Source organism: Melanotaenia boesemani, chromosome 11, assembly GCF_017639745.1.
Source record: "Melanotaenia boesemani isolate fMelBoe1 chromosome 11, fMelBoe1.pri, whole genome shotgun sequence".
In the NCBI taxonomy this organism is placed as follows: domain Eukaryota; kingdom Metazoa; phylum Chordata; class Actinopteri; order Atheriniformes; family Melanotaeniidae; genus Melanotaenia; species Melanotaenia boesemani.
In genome coordinates this window covers 32,224,103-32,248,135 of record NC_055692.1, presented here as the reverse complement: position 1 = coordinate 32,248,135, position 24,033 = coordinate 32,224,103, and the positions used below count along the sequence as shown (strand labels likewise).

The window sequence follows — 24,033 nt, the reverse complement described above, 5'->3', positions numbered from 1 at the left end:
GATAGATAGATCTGTTTACCACTAGATGTCAGTAATTCTTACACACTGTACGTTTAAGCACATTTAAACAGGAAAATAAAATAAAATAAAAAAGCAGATGCATAACAATAGCTAAAATGTCTTATGACTACAAATTATTTTAATTGTGATTTAAATATTAATTCATATACATGGGTGGAGAAATAAAGTCCATTTTGATAAGGTAGAAGCGCTAAACAAGCCTTTACTTGATCAGGTAATACTGATGAAAGAAAACTTCCGTGAAAAGACTGATAACATCACTGTGTGAGTGACATTTCCTGAAGTTCAGCTGCTTTTAAAAACTTCCTCTCCTCTTTACACTTCTTAATTGTATAGACTCGATCATAACCAGTTTCTGCTCTGAATATGAATTTTCTGACCTTCATATTACTTTTGGCTGTAGGTAAGTGTTCATATCACTATTAAAGAAAACCTTATTTTAGATCAGAAGCTGGTACACTTACTAGAACAGATTAGAGCATCACTGTACAGTTAAACTGTTTAATGTTTCTACAGGTTACAAATGGAAAAATGTGTTTATGTGTGTTTATATTAAAACAAAGACCTTTGGCGTGATATGAACCTAGTAAACAAAGGCTTTTTTTGTCTTTTATTTTCTTTAAAATGTAGACATATTGAATCTAAACTGTCCTGATTGGGCTGCTTTGTATTTTATGATCACATCATATGGTTGAGCTCTTTGCAAAATGTGATATCTCCTGTTGGTGACTGTGTACAGGTGTGTGTGAAGCAGTGCTTTCGCAGAAATTGTCATGTCCCCATGAACTAAAACACCAGAGCCTGCAGAGGGTTTGGTGTCGGCAGACCTCTGCTGAGTGCTGCACCGGCTTCGCCTTCAACCAGAACACTCAGATGTTGGATGGAGGCAAACTGAAGGTGACCCAGCACTCCCACTCCTTCACTGTGGTAATGATGGAGCCTGACCACAGTGGAGTGTACTGGTGTGGTGTGCTGACCAAAAACAACACCATTATTAAGCTTGCTGAAGGCTACTTCTACAGCTGTGAGTCTAATGAAATAGCAAAGAGATCATGAACATTTGCTTTATTGCCACTTAGGTTTCTAATGACAGATATGTTATCTTATTGCATGCATGTTTGTGTTTTTTATTGTTGTTGTTGTTGTGATTTCCTGTGTCTCTAAAATTATATTTCCAAAACATAAAATTTAACTGTTCACCCAGACATCCAAATTACTACAGCTCCAAGCTTCATAATCAGATTGCTCTTCTTTGGGGTTCTGAAGCAAAAGAGTACTATTCATTCAGACATAAGACAACAGTAGAGTATTAAGATACTAAAAAGAAAGTCTTACCAAACCACATCCCAAAGATGCTCATGTTCAAGGAAGCAGGTGGAGATGATCTGAGCTTTGTGACATGGTGCTTTATCCTGCTGGAAGTAGCATCAGAAGATGGTCATAAAGGGATGGACATGGTCAGTAACAATACTCAGGTAGGCTGTGCTGGTTAAACCAGGCCAAGCTGCTACTAAGGGGCTCAAAGTGGGCCAAAAAATATCATATATCCCACATACCATTACACTACCAGCAGCCTGAACTATACATGGCAGGATGGATGCATGTTTTTGTGTTACTTCCACCAAATTCTGAGCCTACCATCTGAATGTGGAGCTGAAATGGAGACTCATCAGACCAGGCAGCATCTTTCCATCTTCTTAATCACTCTGGGTCCCTGAGCAAGGCCTTTAAACCCCCAACAGCTTCTCAGGTGTCCAAACATGGTTTCCCACTGATCTCTTGATAATGTAGATATGGATAAAATTCAAAGCCTAATTTCCCAATCAGGATTAATAATGAAAAAAAAAAAAATCTATTGTCCAGTTATGGTGAGTCTGTGTGAATTGTAGCTTCAGTTTCCTGTTCTTAGTTGACAGGAGGGACACCCAGTGTGGTCTTTTGCTTCTGAAGCCCATCCTAAGTCTACCATAGTCCATTCTAAATCCCCCTTTCTATATTCTATATTGTAGCCATAGCTTTCTGTCTACAAAGCTCATGCTTTATGAAAATCCCTCATCAGTTTCCTTGCTTGTCCCACAGCGTCTGGTGCTTTCATCTGGAGTTTAGCTCGCTGGATTCTGCTCCCTCTGGTGCTCGTAGTCACCCTTTCCACCTATGTGTGTTTGTCAAGTAAGTTTTTTTTAATTCACCACCGCAAACACATTTAATTTTAGCCAGTCAGGCCTGAAATATGGGCTGTCAACAGTCATGCTGCTCTAAACAGGAAGTGAGCACTGAAAAGATGAAGCTCAGAGATGATATGTCTGAGAGCTTTCTGCAAAACTGTACAAATTCAGACATTTTAGGTTGTAACAATAACAAGAATAAGAATGATTATCCCCCAAATCTTTGAGGAATTTGCCATGTTTCGGTTTATTATTGAACACTGTAGGTTAAAACACATACAGCTTTTAACTTTTAAGAGTGATGGATTTTAAAGATCATCAGTGTAGATCATTTTAGAGAAAAAACCTTTTACTTACAGGTGGGCCATCAATGTTAGTGATGTTAGTCAGCCGTTACGGCCTTGGTTTCCAGATGTTTAGATAAATGTTCATTTTGATCCCGAGCATTACATAAGTAGAAACGTGACTCACAACACAGACAATTTAAGAAGAAATTAGAAGGTAGCCATTAACTGAGATCAGCCTCTGATTGTCAGACACACCATGTGAGATGATTCAGTTTAGGAAATTACTGCAACATCTTACTCCAATAATTTCTAATGAATTTCGCTTTTGATTGAAGTTTCCACATGACGCTGCAATATCGATCATGATCATATCAAACTTCTTTACGTGTGATGACGTTAAATACAAAGCTTCAGTCAGGACGTTACTATCTGATGACAAACAGTCAGGATGTCTCTTGTGAAGCAGAATTAATCCAAGGTTGAGATTCACTTTATGCTCACATGAAGCAGGTTTGACAGCTTCTTTGGAAACAAAGACTTTTTGAATTGACTGTTTTTTTCGTAATGATTTGATGCAACTTTAAATGGTGAAATATCCATATCTTGGTCAGCTTGTTTGGATGATGACAAGAAATTAAGGCTCTGTCTCAGGGTTTCTCAGAATCTAGAGCAGGAAACAAACCAGTTACTTATGATCTAAGATATTTGTTGTTTAGGTTCTACAAATATGGCAAATCACTTCTGGCTGATTCTGGTGTCTTTTATGCCTGTATGAACCAGGCAGTTTCTCCACATGACCAAATAACCATAAACCCCATTTCCAGAAAAGTATGGATGTTTTACCAAATGCAGCCTAAGTTTGAATCTGTAATGTGCTACGTGGTTTAAACCTTTATTTGACAGAAACGGTACGAAGAGAGGATTTTATTTAAATTCTCTGACAGACTTCATTATATTTAGAAAATATAAACAATAAATTAAATGACAGCAGCACACTAATGGTTTTGGGAACTGATGGTTTTTCTCATGAATGTGTGTGCTTTATGGCTGAATAAAAGCTTTCAGCTGCTCATATAGAGAACAAGCCTTCAGACAGGTTGACTGCACACACCGTGTATCTGACGTCATACAGCAGGAGGTCGGACATTATCTTACTGAAATAAGCACTTATCTCCTGGGAAGAGATACCACCATGATGGTTTTTCCCCAATAAAAACCCTGGGTGTTTTTTTTTTTTTTTTCATATTTATGATATAAAGCCTGACACCCATTTTTCTGAATAGCAGGTGAATTGTGGATTCATCTGAACATAGAACACATGTCCTCTCTCTTTCTGTTCATCTGAGATGAACTAGCGCCCAGAGGAGTCAGTGGTGTTTATGCTGGTTGATAGTTGGTAGGTTACACTTCTGGATACAGCAACAGACTGTATGGAGTCAAAGAGGTTTTTCAGGATACTTAGACTTCCACATGATTACCGTCATGGTAGCTTGTTGGTTTCTCATGTGGTGCTGCCTGGGGGCTTAAAGGGTCATGACAGTCAATTTTCTGAGATTTCCAGAATTTTTCCATTTTATTTCGCTCTATAAATGTTAAAAGACCAAAGTGCTTTGCGTTCTTAGATTACCTTCTTTTAATTTACTAATTATTTTTTGATGAATTTGACAGTGTTGATGCACAACCCATACTTGCTTCAAAAGACTAAGACTTTGGTTGATCCCGCTTTTATACCCAATCCTGGCACCCTCATCTGTCACCATCAAAAGCAGCGGTATTCAATTCAGTTTTATGAGGGCCGCAATCCAGCAGGTTTTCAATGTATTCCTGCTTCGGCACACCTGAATTAAATTAAATGGATCTAACAGCCGATCACACTGAGTCAGTGTTTGAGTCAGGTGTGTTGAAGAAGGAAAACTTGCTGGACTGCAGTCCTCGAGGGGCCGTATTGAGTAGCCCTGATCTAAAGACTATAAAATCTTCCAGCTCGTGTTACCTATACAGTACAATCTTTTGGAACTGTCCATTAAGTAAAAAGTCAAATCAATAATTTGATTTGTTTGAAGTTTTTTTTTTTTTTTTTGCTTTTTTAAAAACTTTCCAGTTTTTTTTCAGAAATGTGGTCAGATGAATTTGCATCACGAAGACTTAACCAAAATATTTTTTTCTTTTTGCAGAAAAAAAAAAATTTCACTATGAGGTAAAGCATTTTTTCTTTCTCACTAAATGAAAACATACAATGTTTATTATGTTGTGTTTTGCTTGTCCAACACCATTTCCCAAAGTTGGGATGTTGTGTAAAATGTAAATAAAAATGAAGTGCACCAAAATGATTTCTCAGCATGAGCACATCATCAACACATCAGATGAAACTGAGGTATTTTACCATTTCATGGAGAATTTTAGCTCATTTTGAATCTGATGGCAGCAACATGTCTGTAAAAGTAGTTCCGGGATGATATTTAGCATTGTGTAGCACCCCCTCTTCTTTTAACAACTGACTGGAAACATGTGGGAAGTGAGGACACCAGCTGCTGGAGTTATAAGAGAAGAATGTTGCCCATTCTGGTCTGATGCAGGATTCTAGCTGCTCAACAGTTCTGGACCTTGGTTGCTGGATTTCTGCTTTCATGATGCTCCAGATGTTTTGTATTGGCAAAAGCTCTGGACTGCAGGCAGGCCAGTTCAGCAGCCAGACTTTCCTCCTGTGAAGCCATGCTGTTGTGATGGATGCAGGATGTGGTTCAGCATCGTCTTGCTGAAATCTGCAAGGCCTTCCCTTAAAGAGACGTTGTTTGGATGGGAGCAGATTTGCTCTAAAACCTCCATGTACTTTTCAGCATTGATGGAGCTTCACAGATGTGGAAGCTGCCCACGCCATAGGCACTAATGCAGCCCCATCCCATCAGAGATGCAGCTTTTCACCTGTCCACTGATAACAAGTTGGATGCTCCCTCTCCTCTTCAGTCTGCAGGACACGCCTTCCATGCTTTCCAGAAAAAATTTCACATTTTCATCCATCTGACCACAGAAGAGTTTTCCACTTTGCTTCAGACCCTTTTAATTGAACTTTGGTCCAGAGAAGACAGCAGTGCTTCTAGATATTCACATATATCTTTGCCTGTGGGAAGTGAGAAGACCAGCTGCTCTGTATGCTGGGCTCAGGAAGACTTCCAGACGTCACTTTATGTGAAGAGTTCACATACAGTGACTTCTGGAAGTCTTCCTGAGCCCATGCAGTGATGTCCAGTAGAGAATCATGTCTGTTTTAACACAGGGAGGGCCTGACAATCATGAGCATCCAATTTTGACCTTTGGCCATGTCCCATGCACACAGAGATTCCTCCCAACTCTTTTGATAATATAGACTGTAAATTGTGGATCTCTCAAAGTCTTCACAAATTAATATTGAGTGACATTTTTCTGGAAATGTTTCATAATTTTTAGACTCAGCTTGTGACAGATTGGTGCACCTCGGTCCATCTGAGAGGTGCTGCCTCTTGGAAATGCTCCTTTTATACTGTTACTGACCTGCTGCCAGTTAGCCTAATTAGTTGTCAAATGCTCCTCCAGTTGTTTTTGATTTGTTCCATTTACTTTCCCAGCCTTTCGTAGCCCCTGTTCAGACTTTTTAAAAAGATGTTACTGCCATCCATTTCAAAATGAGCTAATATTTACCTTATAATAGTCAAATGTCTGTTTCATCATCAGATGTGTTGTTTATGTTCTACTGGGAACAAAATATCAGGCGATGAGATTTGCAAAACATAGCTAACTAGCTTTTTATCTCGTCTTTCTTCAGAAAGCAGAGGAGATGTTCGTTGATGCTGCTGCAGAGTGATGGTGCAGCATCCTCCAGTGAGACAGAGTCATGAAAAGCACCATGGCAGCAGATCATGACTTGGTGTTGAGGTTTAAAAAAAAAAGACTTTTCTCTCCTTTTTTATGAAGAAATAAGTTTGCATTTATTGGACAAACTGAGGCAAACTCACACATAGAGTAAAGATGGAACATGTCATGGGGTGAAAAATATATGAAGGGTTTTATTCCAAAATGTTATACATCCATTTGTGAAAAAAATACCTGAAACACAAAATTTCTAAAGTGCATATCATTCTGAGGAATGTTATTACTTTGTCAGCAGAATTTGACATGACTGTCCTTTATTCAAACATTTCAGTGGCATAGTTTCCACGGGGTGTAGGCCATTTTGGAACAGAGCTCTTCAAATATATATATTTATATTTTATATACTTTATACATTCTTTTCTTGCTGTACATTTAAGTCTCATGCTTTGCTTGAAACTGTAATCAGCATTTATCCTTAAACAAGACAAAAATAAAATAAAAAAGCACACAGTATTCAGGATTAATGCTGCATAGTTTCAACTTTGGAATATCAAACATTATTTCTTTGTAAACCAACAGAGTGTAACCGTCTGCCTGCAGGAGATGGACAACTGTATGAAATCTGTCAGGATATGAAATTTTGTTCAAAAATACACATCACTTCCCTTGGATGCTTCACCTGCTTGATGTGAGTTATGGAAGATGCATCTCAAGTTTATCACGAGCAGACAAGCTAGGTCCTTGGGACAAAAGACGTAACGTGAAGAGTTCGTATCGCTGTGTGCATTTCCTTAAAAAGCTGCGTAAATGAACATCCATACTGTGTACATTACAGGAGGAAATTTCAGAAATGTGACCAGCTTTGACCCACAATAAGGTGTATTTTCAGTTTGACCATTAAGGACAGCCTGAACGCAAAGTAGATCACACAAGGAAAACCCTGAAGTTTAGCAACACAAATACAAGCAATAATAAATAACACAAGGATAAAATAATGAGAAAATCCTGGAAATGTTGCACTTAGAAATATTAACATTGTCCTTTAAAAGGAGTGCTGCTCAATGAGAATCAAACCGAAGCAGAAGACAAATAAATGTACTGTTTCACTGCAATCTTATCACCGGATGCTACAGATCCACCAATAAAAGGTGAGGACAACTTTCTAAACCCTACGGAGCTAGCAAACAGTTTACAGTAAGAACACTTAAAATGGTTCTGGGGGACAGCTGCACATCATTCCCTTGTAGTGACCTTCTTTAAGGCAATTGCAGAGAAAATGGGGAGAACTGCTGTGTGGCCACCCCACGTCAGACTCTGATGAAGCCAACAGCACGAAGACTGATTACAGTAGCTGATGTGGTCAGGCTGATCCAATGTTAAGTCCACAGACGAGTCACATGCTAACCCTCGGGCCCAGTGGCGATTTTCCATTTCATGCTATGGTTTGACTTCTTTTTTTTCCACTGTAGGTTGTACCATGTTACTGTTTTCTTTTTTTTTTTTGGTATGCAGTGACATGGAAACGATCAGTCACTGAGAATCATCACTCGGTGTAAATGACGTCTCTGCTGCAGCACACACCAACACTTCGCCTCCTCTATGATGTTTTAAAGCTGCCGCACAAATTACAATATAACCCACAGACGCACTGCATGTTGTGTGCATTACTAACTAAACCGTGAGCACGTTTATTAATCAATTCCATTGCAAACATTTGTGCAAAGTTGCATGTCTTGCATTTAAGTTGCTGCAGCAGATGTGATCTGAACCATGTTGATGGGTTTCAGGAGAGGAAAAAGGAAGCAAGGAACCGAGCTGAACCATACAGCAGCATGTAATGGAAAAACTCCACGTACAGTCCGGGCTTTTTTGCTTTTCATCAGTTTATGATTGCAGATTTTTCTTTTCTGAGCTTAACACAATGACTTTCTGCCAAACAGATTCTGTCCTGTGGAAAAGTTGTTTAAATATCAACTGACCCCAACCAGCAGAGGAAAAGCACACGAACGGCTGCTATGGTGGCAAATAGAAAAGCAGCAGATACTTTTCAGCTTAAAGACATCTCCCTATTTGAGACCATTAGTCAGTTGTGGGTGAGAACAAATTAAGTGCAGACAAACATGACAGAAACTAAGAAAGAAGCTGACTTAGTGTGAACAATGCAATCCTGGAGAGAAATAAGAAGCCATTCATAAATCAGCCCACTCAACATGTTTTTTTTTTTTCCATAATTAAACACAAGACTAAATCTGTCATTAACCTTTTGAGCCAACGAGGAAGGAACGATGAGAAAACTGGAGTTTTCAAGGAGTCAGTCATCACTTAGAGCATGCTCGCAACTACGACACCAACCACACAAACATTCAGACTAAATTGTAACCATATTTACAGCAGCTGATTCTGAGTGTATAAACCAAAGAAAACCTTAAATCAACATTATTCAATCATGTTAAAGTACAAAGAGCTGATCTGTGACCGATCATCACATTTATCTCATACGTGTGGGTCCTCCAGCCTTTTCTTATTGATGGAAAGCAATCAGTGAGAAGACCCAGGAAGCAGAATCTGGGTGCAGTTGGTAGTCGTGCCGATAGTGTATGGCTTGGAAACACTGCGTTACGCACACACAAATCTAAAATCCAGGAGGTCTTATGCGGCCACGCTTCTCGCTGACCTTCCACGGCTTCGTGTCCTAATTAAACCGGAGCTTTTATAGTTCTTCATAATCGCCGTCCTCTCTTTTAACTGATCCTGCTCCTCCACCCAGGAAGTCTTCCAGTTCGTCCACTTCGGTTTTCTTGGACCGAGATTTCTTCTTCTTCTTCTCTTTTTCATCTCCTGCAGTGGCTGCGTCTTCGTCTTTTTCCTTTTTCTTGTGCCTGTGTTTCTTTTTGCTCTTCTCATCTTCCTGCAAGTAAAGATGAACAGTTACTGATATTACCAGCCTTTAAAGATGTACCCACACAGAAATAAAGCTTTTATATCATGAACAATTTATTGTGTGATCTGTTTGTCTGTGTAAACTGGTCCAATATGTTTAATGTATACAATAATTAAGTCACCTGTCAACCTGAATGCCCATCAATAAGTCTGGCTTTTCCTTCTCTGATGGCACAGACATTTGTCAAGATCACAGTGCTACGATTCAACAACGTGAAAAAGTGCTTAATAGACATAATTTTCAGCAGAGTCCAGACCGTAACCCCCACTGAGAATATCTGGGATGTGCTAAATGGTAAATGGTCTATATTTATATAGCGCTTTACTGTACCTGGAAAGATACCCAAAGCGCTTTACATTAAACATCACATTTACACACTGATGGCAGAAGCTGCCACACAAGGCGCTAACCACGACCCATCGGAAGCAGTTTTTGGTTGGGTGTCTTGCTCAGGGACACCTCGACATGAGCTTGACAGGCTGAGGATTGAACCGGCAACCCTAAGGCTACAAGACGACCGCTCTAGCCACTGAGCCACGCCGGCCCTAGAATGCTGGAGAATGCATAGACGTCTATCCAGAGGTAGCAAAACAGAAATGGTGCAGGCAGTGTTTCTCAGAAAAACTCACGTGTGACCAGCAAAAGGAACAAAGAAGAAGAAGTTGTGACATATCTAACGGCCGCACAGACCAGCATCTTCTGTGTTGCCTCTTTTTGAGAATGTGCACAATCACAACCTTCTCCACCATCGCCATGTCCGCTGGTTCTAGTGAAACTGCCATCATAACACAGAAGTGAACACACAGAAGATCTCCCACTTATATGTGTTATGAACAAATTCTTTACCTCCTTGCTCTTCTTCTTTTTCTTCTTCTTCTCTTTGGAGGAGTGCTTGCTTTCCTTCTCTGAAAGAGGACAAGATATCAGAGTCAGTGTCAGCCGGTGGATGAAACCCTTTTGGCGTGCTTCATCTGTACTTTTCCATGTTTCCCGGATTACCTGCAGAGTTAAAAGGACGTCACCTTAAATATTCCTGACAGCTAAAATGGAAGAGGTTGTGATGGGGATTGTCAGAGCAACCAGCCTGACATTAACAGCTGTGTAACAGGCGAAGTTATGTAGTAGATATAAAATGACAAAGGAGAAGAAAATTGATCTGATTTGTGAGAGAAGCACTGTTTATGAACCCATCTGAGCACACTGAGGTGCTTAATGCTGGAAATCATTATTAAAAACAGCAGTTTTAAAGTCCAAGCACATGCACGGCTCGGCTGTATGAAGCGTATAAAGACCCAAAGCTGACGGCTGCTGTGTTCACTCGCTGCAGAAATGGCTTAAAGTGCAAGAAAGATTCCATGTGTGGCTTTTTCCAATTCAACTGAATCAATGTGCAGTGATTTTTTCTGGATGCATCGGGCAAGAAACAAAAAGATCTGAGCACAAAACCTTAGGAGTGACACCGGGGGTCATTCACTGAGGCCCGGGATGCATTTGCTGGTTGTTATCCTGGTGGTGATTTTAGGTGCGGTGTGAGGAATCACTGGAAGTCAGGATGCAAAGGATACTGTGCAAATGTCGCTTCACTGATGACTGTAATGCTGTGATGGTAAAACTCCTCAACACTTGAGTCAAATCATTTTTCTGAGTTTAAATGGAACTGGTCAGGATGGTGCCATCACACCGCATCCAGTCTTTTATGCCCTTGAAACGTGCTGGTGGGTGTGTGCACTTATGGTGGATAGTGAGACCTACAGAAGCTCTTCGCTTGTTTAAGTAAAAACTTTTTCTTTGTTTTTCTGGTTAAAGGTACAGAACAAAAAGAAAAGCTGTCTTTGAACGAACTGACAGCTCTATTTACTTGTTACAGAATAGAGGGGGTATAGGCTGGTGCTTTTAAATAAAAAGCTGGCATCGGCTAACCTCGACCCCACCGACTGTCTCTGTATCTGACGTACAAAACAACCTGTCAGCCCCCCCCCCCCCCCAGCATGAAAATGCCTCATCATGCATAGAGAAGATAGTTAAAGATAATTAAAGCAAATAGAACAGTTTGTTCAGGCCTTTCTGCTTTTATCTATAAAGACATAACACAAAAACTGGTCCTAGCAACATCCAGAGTTTCTTTAGAAAACAGTCCAGCTTTGTTACAAAGTAGAACTGGAATAAAATGAATCAATATAAAGACATAATAAGATCCAGATATACCAAAACAGTATTCAAGGACAGAATTTGGTTACATTTTACATTCATTTGCTTTGTAAGATGAGTGTCACGAACACACAGGTAGTTTTAGACACAACATCCTCCTAGGTTTGATTGTGTGATGATAATAACATGATCCACATCAAATTTAAGCAGGTTTTCTCCTGTTTCAGATCAGGTGGATCATATTATTTTCCTTTATTCTTTTCCCAAAACATGAAGACGTGCATCTTCTGTTCTAAAAACAGACATTTAGCTAATGGTGTCAATATGTTTCACTTTCAACCATTTTAATTCATGTAATGAACTGTAATAGGTTTTATATGATCTAGAAACAATAAGCTGTTTATGGTAACACAGCCTCGGGCTAGTTTAGATGATTTTGTTTAAATATTCTGTGCTCTACAGACAGAAAAACTCAGATATTTCCTGACTTGCCTTCTTGGTCTTCGCTACTGTCTTTAGTTGCAGGAGGCTCCTCTTGGATTCCCAGGCCAAACAGGTCGGTATCGTCCTTGGGTTTGAAGGAGATCACAGTGGGTTTCAGTGGTTCTGGCACCTTGGCTAAAGGCATGTCATCATCGGAGAGGTCGGACAGAAGCTCATCTCTGACTGGAAATGAATCCTGCGTTGAATCGAAGAGCCAAATGTGAATTAAATCAAATGCATTTAGGAATCAAAAGGTTGAGAAGGAAGTGAAGGTTTGAAGGCTCGTGAATCTGTCTACTTCACCTTTGTGATTTTTGGGGTGTCGGATGCTTCAGACTCAAAATCGGGGTCATCCATGATGAAAGAAAGCATCTGCTGGGCAACAGGCGCCTCGGGATCTGTGTCCGAGTCCTCAGCTTTAGGAGTGTTTCCCTTCTTTTTGCCTTGGTGTCGAGCGGGCTGCTCTGCTGCAGGGGTTAAAGCGAGGGAGATGGGTGCTGTGGTTTGGCCTCTGGGCTCTGGAGCTTTGGATTTCTCCTTTGGCTTTGTGAGGTGGACCACAGGTCTGAAACAGGTTGGTGTGGAAATTCAGTTACTAGCAGCAGGATGTCGGTCAATATGAAAATGATATAAACGTCTAGTCAACATATCCTGTTCTTATCTGAATGATCTTTTTCTCCAGTAGTGAACATTTAGAGTTAGCTAACGTCATAGCTACATGTCATAGAAACTTTGTTTCCTCTTGATACCATGAGGCTGATCGGTATCCCCCCCAAAAAAACAGCGGGACATATTTACCAGAAACACCCACCTTTAAGTATTTATTTGCATTAATGCAGATAATACTAACAACAGTAAAAAAAAAAAAAATCCAGCCTTTTTTAATGATACAGACAGAAGTCTTACAACCAAGTGAGCTGAGTTTCTGACTAGGTGCAGTTAAGGACTTTGCTGTCTCATCTGTCCAGAAAAACTTCATGTCTAGAGCTCATCTTAGACAGAGGGAATTCCAGGGGGGATGCAGAGGGCAGAACAGCGTGATTATGAATAATGGCGGACCTTGGCAGCTGCTGTGCCCCCCTACCGGCAGCAGTAAGCAAAAAGACTGAGGGAGACAGAACGGTGACAGATCCAGCTTCATGAGAAAGTTTAACACATGACTTGACGGGTTAATAATAGCAGGGAAACATCCCACAATGCAGCGCTGCAGGCTGCTGTTTTACATTCTGCAGGGTAAATAAAGCAGAGCTCCACAGACTAATGAGGATGAGGAGGACCACTTCACTGAAAGAAAGGGAACTCTTTCAGGAATGCAGCGTACAAGTTTGTTGATGGTAAAGATGTCACAATTATAGAGTTTTTTGGTACAATAATTATTATTTTTACAATTTAGAATAGAACTTTATTGTCATTGCAACAACTGCAGGGATATTGCAAAGTTTGTTATTATTATTTATTTGCTAACAATATAAACAGGTGAAATCACATAAACACTCTTTATATGTCTTTAAATAAACAAACCAAACAACGCAACCACACAGACGTGCAGTAACTTTATGTTCCATGTATGACTTGCACTGATCTGCCTGTATGATCCAGACATGACTCTTGTTAGGTTGTTATTTTAAATAAACAAGTGAATAAACTTACAGTTTCAGATCGGGTTCACTGTCCAGGTCTTGGTCCTGTGTGATTGTGGGGGCTGCTTGATCTCCTTCCTCCTCATCACTGGTTAGAGTGATATCTTTACTGGGGGGCACGGTTTTAGCTGGAGGAAGGTTGGGCTTGGTGTCATCAGGATCCAGCTCATCTTGGAAACCAGACACCATCGGGTTTCCTCTTTCTTCACCATCACTGAGACAGAAAGAGAAAAAGACAAAGTACCTCTTTAGCTGTTTCCACGCAGCAGTTTCACCATCTTCAAGTTCAAAGAAAGACATCTTTGTCCAGTTGGTGCTGTTGTGGTCCCTCAAAAAAACCAAACAAGTAGCCAGACAGCATGTTTAAAATGTAAAATCAGCTGAGTGATACCAGTGTTGGTGGTTATAGAGGTGTGCTGCCTCCATTGTTGGACACCGGTCCACATCGTCGTCAGCGTGAAAAAACAACCGAGTGAGGGTCTGCTGTGGCCTTTAGTGAACTCTGATGTACATACAACTTTCTCAATAAACAGAAAAGTGATTAAAAATAAACTGTATCAAGTCTAGTAACAAGGGAAAAGCTGCATAACAGCAAAAACAGGAGTTCATGTAGAATTTGTACAATTTAGTTCATGAACATTGTTACAAATATGAGCAGAAACCTTCAGAATCTCCTCACCTGTCGCTGTCCACAGCTGGAGCTGCTGCACTTTGAGGCGCCTTGCCTTTTGAAGGAAGGCTATCCTCGAGGAAACTCCTGTCCAACCGTTCATCTGGTACAAAGTCATCCACACTCTGCACCTTAGCAGGACACGCCGGTGCTGGAGGGTCCTCTGAGGAAAACATTGAGACAAGCTGATGAGTAACAATGAAGAAAGTCCCCTTAATTCTAATCTGTAGCAGAACTAACAAGCTCCCATCGCTGCACTGCTGTGTGTTCGCCTGGTTAATGACACAAAAACCAGAAATCACATGACATTCCACCACCAGGCAGTCCTTTGATCCCTACAACAGCGTTGCATTTCTCAGCTGCTAAGTCTTAAATCTTGTGACTACTTATGGTCCTTTAAGTTTCAAGAAGAACGTTGGGCCTGTATCCCTCAATTTCAAACAATATGAAAACATTCTGGCACCTGAAGTTACTACAGACTCTTGTATCTGAATGTCACTAAATACTGAGTTGAGACTTATTTTAAATAGTTTTTGCTCATATTTTTAGATGCAAAACAGTGCATCTTCTGAGTCTGAACACAGAAAATAAAAAGGTGAAGGCAACTAGTCAGATAATGTCATGGTTGGAGTTTCTCTTGCACCATGTCATACATCACACCAGGAAGAAAATTACTTTTAAAGCCAGATCTGATTGACAAACCCCATCACATGGTTTCCTACTCTAGCATGAAATGAGGGAAATGTGGTAGATTACACTCTGTAATCTACCTCTGTAATCAGCCTTTGAAAAGCAAAAGGTTTTTTTGGAAAAAAAAAACATTTTAGTTTCACAGGAAATAAAAAAAAAAAAAAGATTTCAGAGAACAAACCTCTAATTACCTTTGGCTTCATATTTATTTTGATCCTTTTGACACGAAATATGTTCTGGGCTTAAAAAGTGAACAAGAAATATGTTTGCCTTAAAAAAACTTCTCATTACAGATAACTTAGAGATTTTGTTGGAATATTCAAAAGATTAAAAATGAAAAGCACCTGGGATCAGGCATAGAGATGTTTTGAGACAAAAGACCGCTTCATGTTGAAGATGTGAGCATACATAAAGCAAATAAAGAAAATATATTCTTACTTTGACTGTGCAATCATACTGTGTGATTAAAAAAAACTGAGTGGTGGAGCTCCATCCACGCAGGCTAAATCAGCAGCTGTATGGGAAATACAACCTGGCAGACTAACACTGACCCGCAGCAGAAGCAGGAGCATCAGAGGCAGGAGATGAGCCAAACCAGCGGGAAATGAAACTGCGTTTCTGAGGGGCTGATCCTTCGGGTGCAGCTGGGAGCTGCTGGTGTTCTGGTGACTGGGCTGATGGTTTAATCTCAGCTGTGGGTGAAGCCGCCCTGCCAACTGGGGGAGGTGGAGGGCACGAGGCAGTCACAGACGGTGACTGTGGAAGCGCCTGGGAGGGGATTGGTGGCTGTGGGGTGCTGGGGCTGGAGCTGCCTGTGGAGGCCCCACTGGGAGGAACGATGGGGGACTGGGAGCCGGAAGAGGGACTCTGACCATTGGCTGGACCAGGAGAACCATAGCCCTTACTGCGAGACTCCAAGTTCTCCAGGAAACTGTAGGAATTACAACAGGACTGTTAATACTCATCTGAATTAGCCTGCAGAACAAAATTCTTCAGAAAATTCAGGGGCCATCTTCAGAAAGCTGTGGCCCATTTTACTAAAATAAACAAAAATGAACTGAGAATCAAAAACAATGTTAAGGAGTTTTTGAGAAAAAAAAATCTTAGCAGAAAAACATGCATTAAATGGTGCATAACTTCATAAAGGTGTGTTAAATTTAACATCTGGATGAAGGCAGCATTGCTTCAGTGTGCAGTGTTTTCACAGCCTTAGCAGCACACGACCTCAGAGAGGGCATGAATGAAACAGCTGCTGCACACGGTGTCCTCCACGCCGTGTGCAGCAGGAACCTGGAAGCCTGGTGCCTGGAAGTGCCTCTATAATAGGAAGATAGGAGATAGGAAGTAAAAGGACAGTACATCTCATAGTTCTGATCTTCGGTCTCCTGCTGGACAGAGAGCTCCTCCAGGGTGGCATCCATGTCCAGCTGGTTGGTCTCCAGCTGCCTCAGGAGGGTCTCTCTCTGCACACAAGCACACATCCAGCTAAGAACTACACGGACATATCACCTGCCATACTGACAAACGCGTAGCAATGACTTAAGGAGAATGTTTATAACCAGCGTATCCAGGGAAACTCGATGGTATTAATACTCAGTGTACATGAAGAACAAGCTAACCTGCAGCTGAAGGAAGGGAATGTTGAAAAACCTGTGCAGATACTTTAGGCCAAACCCATTCTTCATAGACGATTCAGCATAGTGGATATAAGATGCCCCCATCGGCCTGTAAAGGACAAGTAGTACGAAAATGTTATGTTTAGATGGAGTAGGTTTATTTCAAAGGAGGAAATGAAATGAAAAGTGAAATGTACTCAAGCTAAGACTCTTTAACAATTAAATATCTGAATCTGAAAATTTGAAATCGGATAATTTTTTTCCATTAACAAATTTCTCAAAAGTAGAATACTGCCTGGGTCCAGTGTTCGCATGTGTGTTCAGCAAAACTGCAACATGTTAAACACACGATCATTTTCTGAGCATCTGCTAGTTTTAAATGTAACGGTCATATTTACACACAATCATTTTATCCATTCCTGACAAAAAGTGGAATTGTGCAGCCTGAACATTTCAGTCTGGGAAGCGTGACACGATGCAGGTGACGAAGAATTTAATTGACCGAAACCCTGCAACCATTTGCACCATCAACGTAATTCCAAATGAAATCTGAACATTGACAATAGGGCTGCAACGATTAGTCGACGTTGTTGACAATAGTCGACAATAAAAATAGTTGACAACAAATTTAGCCGTCAATTATTGTCTGCAAAAAACTAACAAAAAAAAAAAAAAACTACAGAGTGAAACATCGTCTTCTAATCCTATCTCTGCTGAGAGTTGCACAATGCACATGCCAAAGAGAGGAAAAAAAAATACAGAGTGAGACATCGTCTTCTTTTTTAATCTCTGCTGAGAGCTGCACATGTGCAGTGAAGTCCGCCAGGGGAAAAATGTGGTGGTGGACTAGGGAAGAAAACGGCAGCGGAAAATGTTAAAAGTCTGGGAGGATGTACAGGAGGATTGTTGCCATCTCAACCACAAAAAACCACAATACGTAATAATTTGTATACTCTGGATATTTAAACCTTTTTTTCCAGTCATGTTTTTCAGTATGTACTGTCTTTGTCTCAAATTGTTTCATTTTTGTTTTATTGATTACTTTTCCTATTGTTATACTGTTTTTTTTCTAGAAACACAAAGATTTCTTTTGAATAACTCTTGTCTAATCTCCTGAAACATTTTTAGATTTTTAGAGATTCTTCTGAAGAAGAGCCATTTACACCCTGGAGGTGTACAGCTTGTTACATGCTCCACAACAACAGAGAACTTGTTCTTGAAACCTGGTGACAATTCCACTTTTTTACTTTTATGTTTTTACACACTACTTTAAACATATGTCATAAGAAATACTTGCCAGATTTAGGAAGCTACATCTGTAGTCCTGTCATGATAAGGAATAAGTCAGTTGATTGCATGGTAAGAAAAGATGAGCACAATAAGTTTGCAATACTTATCGATACTTATGTGAAGCAGTATTATCGTTTATCGCGATAATTCATGAGAAAATTTATCGTCCAGCAAAATTTGTTATTGTGACAGGCCTATACATCTGTCCTGAGAAAAAAAAGTATTTGCACTGTCTGACACATTTATTGAAAGTGAAAAAGGTAAAAAGGTCCAGGCAGCCTGTCATATTTAAGAAGATAACTGAGGGACGAAGGATTAGTAACATAAAGGTGATAAAGAACAGTTAAGAACTCTAGAGGACTTCAACATGAGTTGGTTTCTACCTGTTAAGCCCAGAAATAAGGTCTCTTATGTCATCAGGCAGAATGACGCGATGTTCGCCCATGTCCCTGTGGTTCCCCAGGACACACACCGGCACATGGGTGGGGACTTTGGGCAGCTCCCTCAGGATGTAGTTAAACGTCCTGTAATTGACAAAAATCACAACGCAACATTGATTTGTAGGTGAGTTAAGAAAAATTTTGAACAAATGCTAAGAAAAAAGAAAAGGGAGCTTTAAAATAAATGAAGGCCAGCTCAGCTTTTCAGGTAGACAGGTGGGATATATTCTGCTGGGCTTGTCACAGCTTGTTTAAGACAGGAAGGCAACGCCTTTGTTGACCATTCAGCGTCCTGTTAAAGAACAGAGGCTGAACAGTAACACGCCTCAGAGACTGCATGAAAAGCAGTAATGGAGTCAAACCGATGGGCTTTGTCATGAAGCCAGTTTGCTGAGTCGTAGCACACACTGACACATCTGCTCTGTAAAAATGACGAAAGAGAAACAGTTTCATGGAGGTCCCGGAGCAACCACTGTGTGAAAAGAACTCATGTCAGCACCAACGTCACAGCACATATTTAATACACCATGCTTAACTCAGGAGGGAAAATGTATTAAATTGTATTCATCTTTGCTTTGTTGTGGATGTAAGACTAAAACAGTTGCAGCAGCTGCATTTCAGATCTGATCAAAAACCATCTTGGTGCTCTGGGCTCGTCTGTTAAAACCAGCCTCAGAAAGCTTGGGGTTGTGGTTGATCGAGCTTTTATGTCTAATGTCAATTTAATCAAAACTTCAGTGGCTTCTGGTCAAATTTGGTACAGTCTTCAAAATTTTAGTTTTGACTTTCCGAGTGTTACATGGTCAGGTCCCTCAGTATATTGCCGACTTGCTGTGTCCCTACTCCTCAGGGTGCACCCTTCGGTCTTTAGGCCAGAGCTTCCTGAAGGTTGAAAAAGACCCGTTTAAAACCCAAAGTGACCCAGACTCTGGAATGATATTCCCCTGTCCCTCCGTGTGGTCCACTCCGTGGACTCTTTTTAAAAGCAGCTGAAAACTATTTTATTCAGGAAAACTTTTTGCTGATGGTTAATATTTATGTTATGAAATTATTGTTTTGTTTTATTGCACCCATTTTGTGTACATCACTGTGATTTTTATCTGTGAAAATCGCTTTATAAATAAAACCTTACTTAATTACTTACTTACACTAAGAAAGAGGTGGGAAAGAAAAAACCTTTGAGCAAACGTAATCCTGACCAGGCCCCAAACAACGTTTCTGTAAAGGAGGGCCAGCACTGTGAAACATCCCACGATAACAGGAATGCTGCTGTAGGGGTGTGACTTTAACGTACAGCAGGTAATTAGACAGAAACATGACCGACATTAGCTGTGTTTACACAAGCAATATGTCTTAAATGGAGATACTGTTTACACGGATCCTGGAAAAGTTACTCCGATTATGACGTGTTTACATGCATCACATGTCTGAATGGAAAAAATCCTTAAGACATGCGGAGAATTGTCAGACTGTCTGAAAACAGAAGAATAAGAAGAAAAATGGACTTAAAATGAAAACAAACGTTGCTGCATTTGTGTATTTATTGCCATATAATGATTTCAGTTTCTCCCCTTAACAATTTTGATTTCTGTGTGTGTGTGTGTGTGTGTGTGTGTGTGTGTGTGTGTGTGTGTGTGTGTGTGTGTGTGTGTGAGATCAAGACTGACAATGACTTTTTGTTTTTTGCTTCTTTTCAGTTTATTTTCTTTTCTGTTATTATTTCTATAAAGCACTTTAAGTTACAAAATTGTATGAAAAGTGCTATATAAATAAAGTCTGATTGACTGATTGATTGGCGATTAGTAAATGTTGCCTAAATGGGAGGAAATGGTAAATCTAGTTGTCTGCATAGTGTGTGTTTTTCCCAGAAGCAACATTTATACATGGAATTCAAACTTTTCCAGTCAATGCATTTTCTAGAAAAAAATTTGACATTTTGGGCTGAACCTCATCATGAAAACAACATTTTAAAAAGTACTTTAGCAAGAAACAGAAATACCCATTTAAATCCCAACTAATTCATTACGCCCCAAACTGCTATCTAAAAATGTCCATGTGTTCCCTCGAGATGCTCCAAATAGTCATACTTCAAAGTCTTATCAGGACTCTGCCTTTAACCAGTGAGGCTTCTCAGCTTCACAGCCCCATGCAGAAATACTGAAACCCTATTTGTGCATGCACATTGCAGCATTAGAGTTCACTAATGAGAGAGTTGCAGCAACAGAGAGGATTCTTACCACTGCTTGGTTATGTCAAACATCATGATGACTCCATTGCAGTTCTTGTACACATCCAGGAACTCTGCATCCAGGGCCACCTCATCTGACTGCAACAACACGTATTATTATTATTAAAGATAATACTATGCAGAGTATTCATTCATGCCTGCCCAATAAAAGGCTCTTCCACATACTCATGAAGTTAAACACATGACAAGCATGTGATAATCACCTCTTGCGGCTCATTCTCCAGCTTTAAATTTTCCCCCCGCCGTTTTCCTTTGCCTGAAGGAACAACGAAAAAAATATCACAAGTTTGAAGTTTATACATGTAATAAAAAAAGAACAGTAACATCACAATTTATGGCTTGATTTGCTACATAAGATTAAGTTTATAATGAGTAAAGCAAGCGCAGCAGTTCCACTTTTCTTAAGGAAAAGTATCTTGCAATCTTCTTTAAAAGACCCACCGCTGGCACTAAGTCACGGCTCACATGGTGCGGATGCTCTGGTCGTAGCTAAACATAGCAGAAAAATTAGCCAAACTCTTAGATGTAGCCACACTGCAAACCTGAGAGCAGCCAAACTAAAGAGTAGGGGAAGGCGGGGGAAGGGGGGAAACCCACAGCACACAAGCGAAAAAATCTATACACTACAGCAGCGCTCACCTACACCTTCAGGAAGAGGGTATTTTTGGCCTGAGACGAGTGCGAGAGAGACATCATCAACACCGAGGACAGATACAAACAAGCAAACTGAACAAGCATCTCTGATGTCTTCAAATATTGAAGCAGGAAGTCAAGAAAAATCATCCTGTAGTGAGGTGGCTTTCAGAGAAAAAACTGACAGGCATGGAAACTCACCTTTGTCCACAACGTCCCACACCTCCACCTTCACCACATCATCAGTAGCTGTGACAAGCGCAAAGATTGGATTCATTATTCATGCTGTTGCTGCACACAGGAAGGGGATTTAATGTACAGGCTGGTAAGTGACGAATATGGAGCTAGTATCTAAAACACTAAGTTGATACGGAGGCACTAACACAAATAGACCTACTCTAAAATCAGTCAGCTGTAACTACAGCTTCAATTTTTACCTTGATATGGAGCCACTGAAATAAATCACCAGGCACAAACGGCAGATGTCAAATATTCATCAAAGCAGAAATACACAGAAGATGAAATAAGCTGGAATAGAGACGAGAGGACTTACTTTTGTAATTCCAATGAATACTCGTGACTTGGATCTCCTGAGTGGGTATGTACTCTTCCACAAACTTCTTTCCCTGCAGTCGGTGCCATAAGGTACTCTTTCCAGTATTCCTGTCCCCTCGGATAACTATTTTCACTTGAGAGAGAAAGACATCAAAATTGTCACGAAACACATATGAATAAGAAGTTTCATTTGGATATTTGGGATGGGCAGATGACATTTTTCTTACTGTTGTATTGAACTCCTTTGGCAAAGCGTCTTTGCAAGCTTTGGTTCATGGACTGCAGGCCGGCGGGAATGTTTTTATCCCTGAGCTGCCCCGGCTCAGACCCCACCAGCTTCTTCAGGGCCGAAAACATTTTAAGGCTTCAGAACAAGCAGGTAGTAAAAGAGTGGGACTGCACCTGACGACTCCTCGTGTGATAACAAAAGGAAAAGCGTAACAGAATGTCGCGATGGCCGATCAAGTCAAGGGTCCATGCTTAGAAGCAAATATCAGGTCAAACGACTGAATAACAACTCTTACGTTCAAATATAGTCAGATGTTCTTCTGTGCCGGTCAGGGCTGGAGATAACTACCATGTTGTCATGAGCATCACCTGGAAACAAACAAATAAAACAAATAGTTGGTAATGAATTGTCATGTCCTTTAAAGAAACAGATGAGATTGAAATAAAAAAACACACAAACAAAAAAACAACAAAGAAGGCAGTTCTCTGTTGCATGACTTAGTTGACAACTGTTTTACAATTTGTGACACAACCTTTTGTGCAGGTGCATGTTCTTCCTTTACTTAATCACATCACCATGATATAAACTTGCACTTTCCCTGTTTAACACTTTAGTACTCCTCAGTAGCAGTAGCAACGTAACATTGAAGAAAAAGCATGTATTCTATGAACACTGTGAAAACCGATTTAACTCTTTAACAGTGTAATTATATTTTAAACAGTTTCTGAAATCTACTGCATCACTTCATGGTGCAGACTTTGCACAAAAACCCTTTTGTAAACAATTTGATGCTTGTCTTCTGGCCCTGGTAGATACCTTTTGCGCTATAGTAATTCTGAAGCACCACATGGTAAGAAACAATGCTTCATTCATTCATTTTCTGTACTGCTTAGTCCAATTCAGGGTCATTGAGAAGCTGAAGCCTATCCCAGCAATTCGCAGGCTAGAGAGGCAGGGCACACCCTGGACAGGTCACCATCACAGGGCCAACACAGAGAGACAAACAACGACTCTCACACACCCCTAGGGAGACTTTAGAGTGAATTTAGAGTGACTGATTTTTATGCCTTAGGATGGTGGGAGGAAGCCAAAGTACCCGGACAGAATCCACACAATGCGAGTAGAACATGCAAATGTTGCTTATATGCAAATTATTTGTTTCTATGTCTTTACATTTTGTTAAAGGGCCAAAAAAAGAAGACTTATTAGATTTTTTTTATTTTTTCTGCCTATTACTCTTTGGGTCAATAAAGGGTTCATTATACTACAGACAAGAACAATATGAACTTGTACATTTGCTTAGTGTAGGGTCTTTAAAGTGATGGTGTTTTACACCTATATGCTCAATTGCATGGATAAGTTCATGGAAAATTATATAGCTGGACTAAGACACATAAAAGGCGTATGAGATCAGAGCAGGACTGTTTCCTACTCCTAAAAAAACCCTGAAAGGAGGTGCCACATTGTCCAGGAAAGCAATACTTTATTCACCAACAATCAAAGCTCCGGGATTTGTCTTCAGTTAACATTACCAATCCGAGGTGCGTGCCCATTTGGCATAAAAATTAACCAGATAAATACAAAGCCTGGATAAGCAGTGTCGTGACAACACATCTTAATGTTTTTATTTCTGATGTCTATTTTCTCTTTACCGTCACTCAGCTAGCATTAGCTGCACACACAGCTTGCTCAGTTAACAGTGCTCTAATGCGCCTTTGAGTGTTTATAAATATATATATATATATATATAAAAAAAACTCATCTACGTGGTTTGTCAAGGTCAATCAGCCTTTAGAAGAGTGATAAGGCAGCCAGTGTTACTACCTACTGTTACCTTAGCTGAAAGGTAACGTTATCCCCTGGCTCAGTTTTAGCTAGCTTTCCAGTAGATGTTAGCTTAGCACTTCCCACTCAGAGCTCAGTAACATTTTTACGACAGCTACGCTAAATAAGATTCTGTAGGACGGGCTACAAATACTCACGATTATTTCATAAAATGACATCATGCAGTCCTAACACTGTCTCCTCAAAACATCTGTCTGACTCCCATCCTCGCAGCGATGTAGCAGCCACATTCCTTCGCAAAGAGCAGCGGCGACCTGACGTCAAGCGGAGCGATGACACGCACAAC

General features: G+C 40.3%; 2 protein-coding genes across 5 annotated transcripts; one reads left to right on the top strand and one right to left on the bottom strand.

The window, feature by feature from the left end:
• The first annotated feature begins 289 nt into the window (after positions 1-289).
• On the top strand, positions 290-8,555 carry si:ch211-102c2.4 (uncharacterized protein LOC568178 homolog). The gene is made up of 5 exons (XM_041999644.1): positions 290-424; positions 761-1,045; positions 2,101-2,190; positions 4,648-4,670; positions 6,273-8,555. The coding sequence occupies exons 1-5, from the start codon at positions 388-390 to the stop codon at positions 6,309-6,311; spliced, it is 474 nt and encodes a 157-aa protein (XP_041855578.1). The 5' UTR covers positions 290-387; the 3' UTR covers positions 6,312-8,555.
• rabl6b (RAB, member RAS oncogene family-like 6b) lies at positions 6,494-24,033 on the bottom strand. Of its 4 annotated transcripts, XM_041999637.1 has the most exons (17): positions 23,885-24,032; positions 21,901-22,270; positions 21,672-21,806; positions 21,320-21,367; positions 21,125-21,154; positions 20,689-20,741; positions 20,475-20,563; positions 18,181-18,321; positions 16,511-16,616; positions 16,251-16,354; positions 15,443-15,822; positions 14,211-14,364; positions 13,542-13,745; positions 12,195-12,456; positions 11,901-12,087; positions 10,107-10,165; positions 6,494-9,227 (listed from the first exon to the last, which is right to left on the bottom strand). In XM_041999637.1, the coding sequence occupies exons 2-17, from the start codon at positions 22,028-22,030 to the stop codon at positions 9,030-9,032; spliced, it is 2,280 nt and encodes a 759-aa protein (XP_041855571.1). In that variant the 5' UTR covers positions 22,031-22,270; positions 23,885-24,032; the 3' UTR covers positions 6,494-9,029. The 4 variants fall into 4 exon arrangements, with proteins under 4 accessions (XP_041855571.1, XP_041855572.1, XP_041855569.1 ...); XM_041999638.1 differs by lacking the exon at positions 21,125-21,154 and having other exon boundaries at positions 23,885-24,031; XM_041999635.1 differs by lacking the exon at positions 6,494-9,227 and having other exon boundaries at positions 9,711-10,165; positions 23,885-24,033.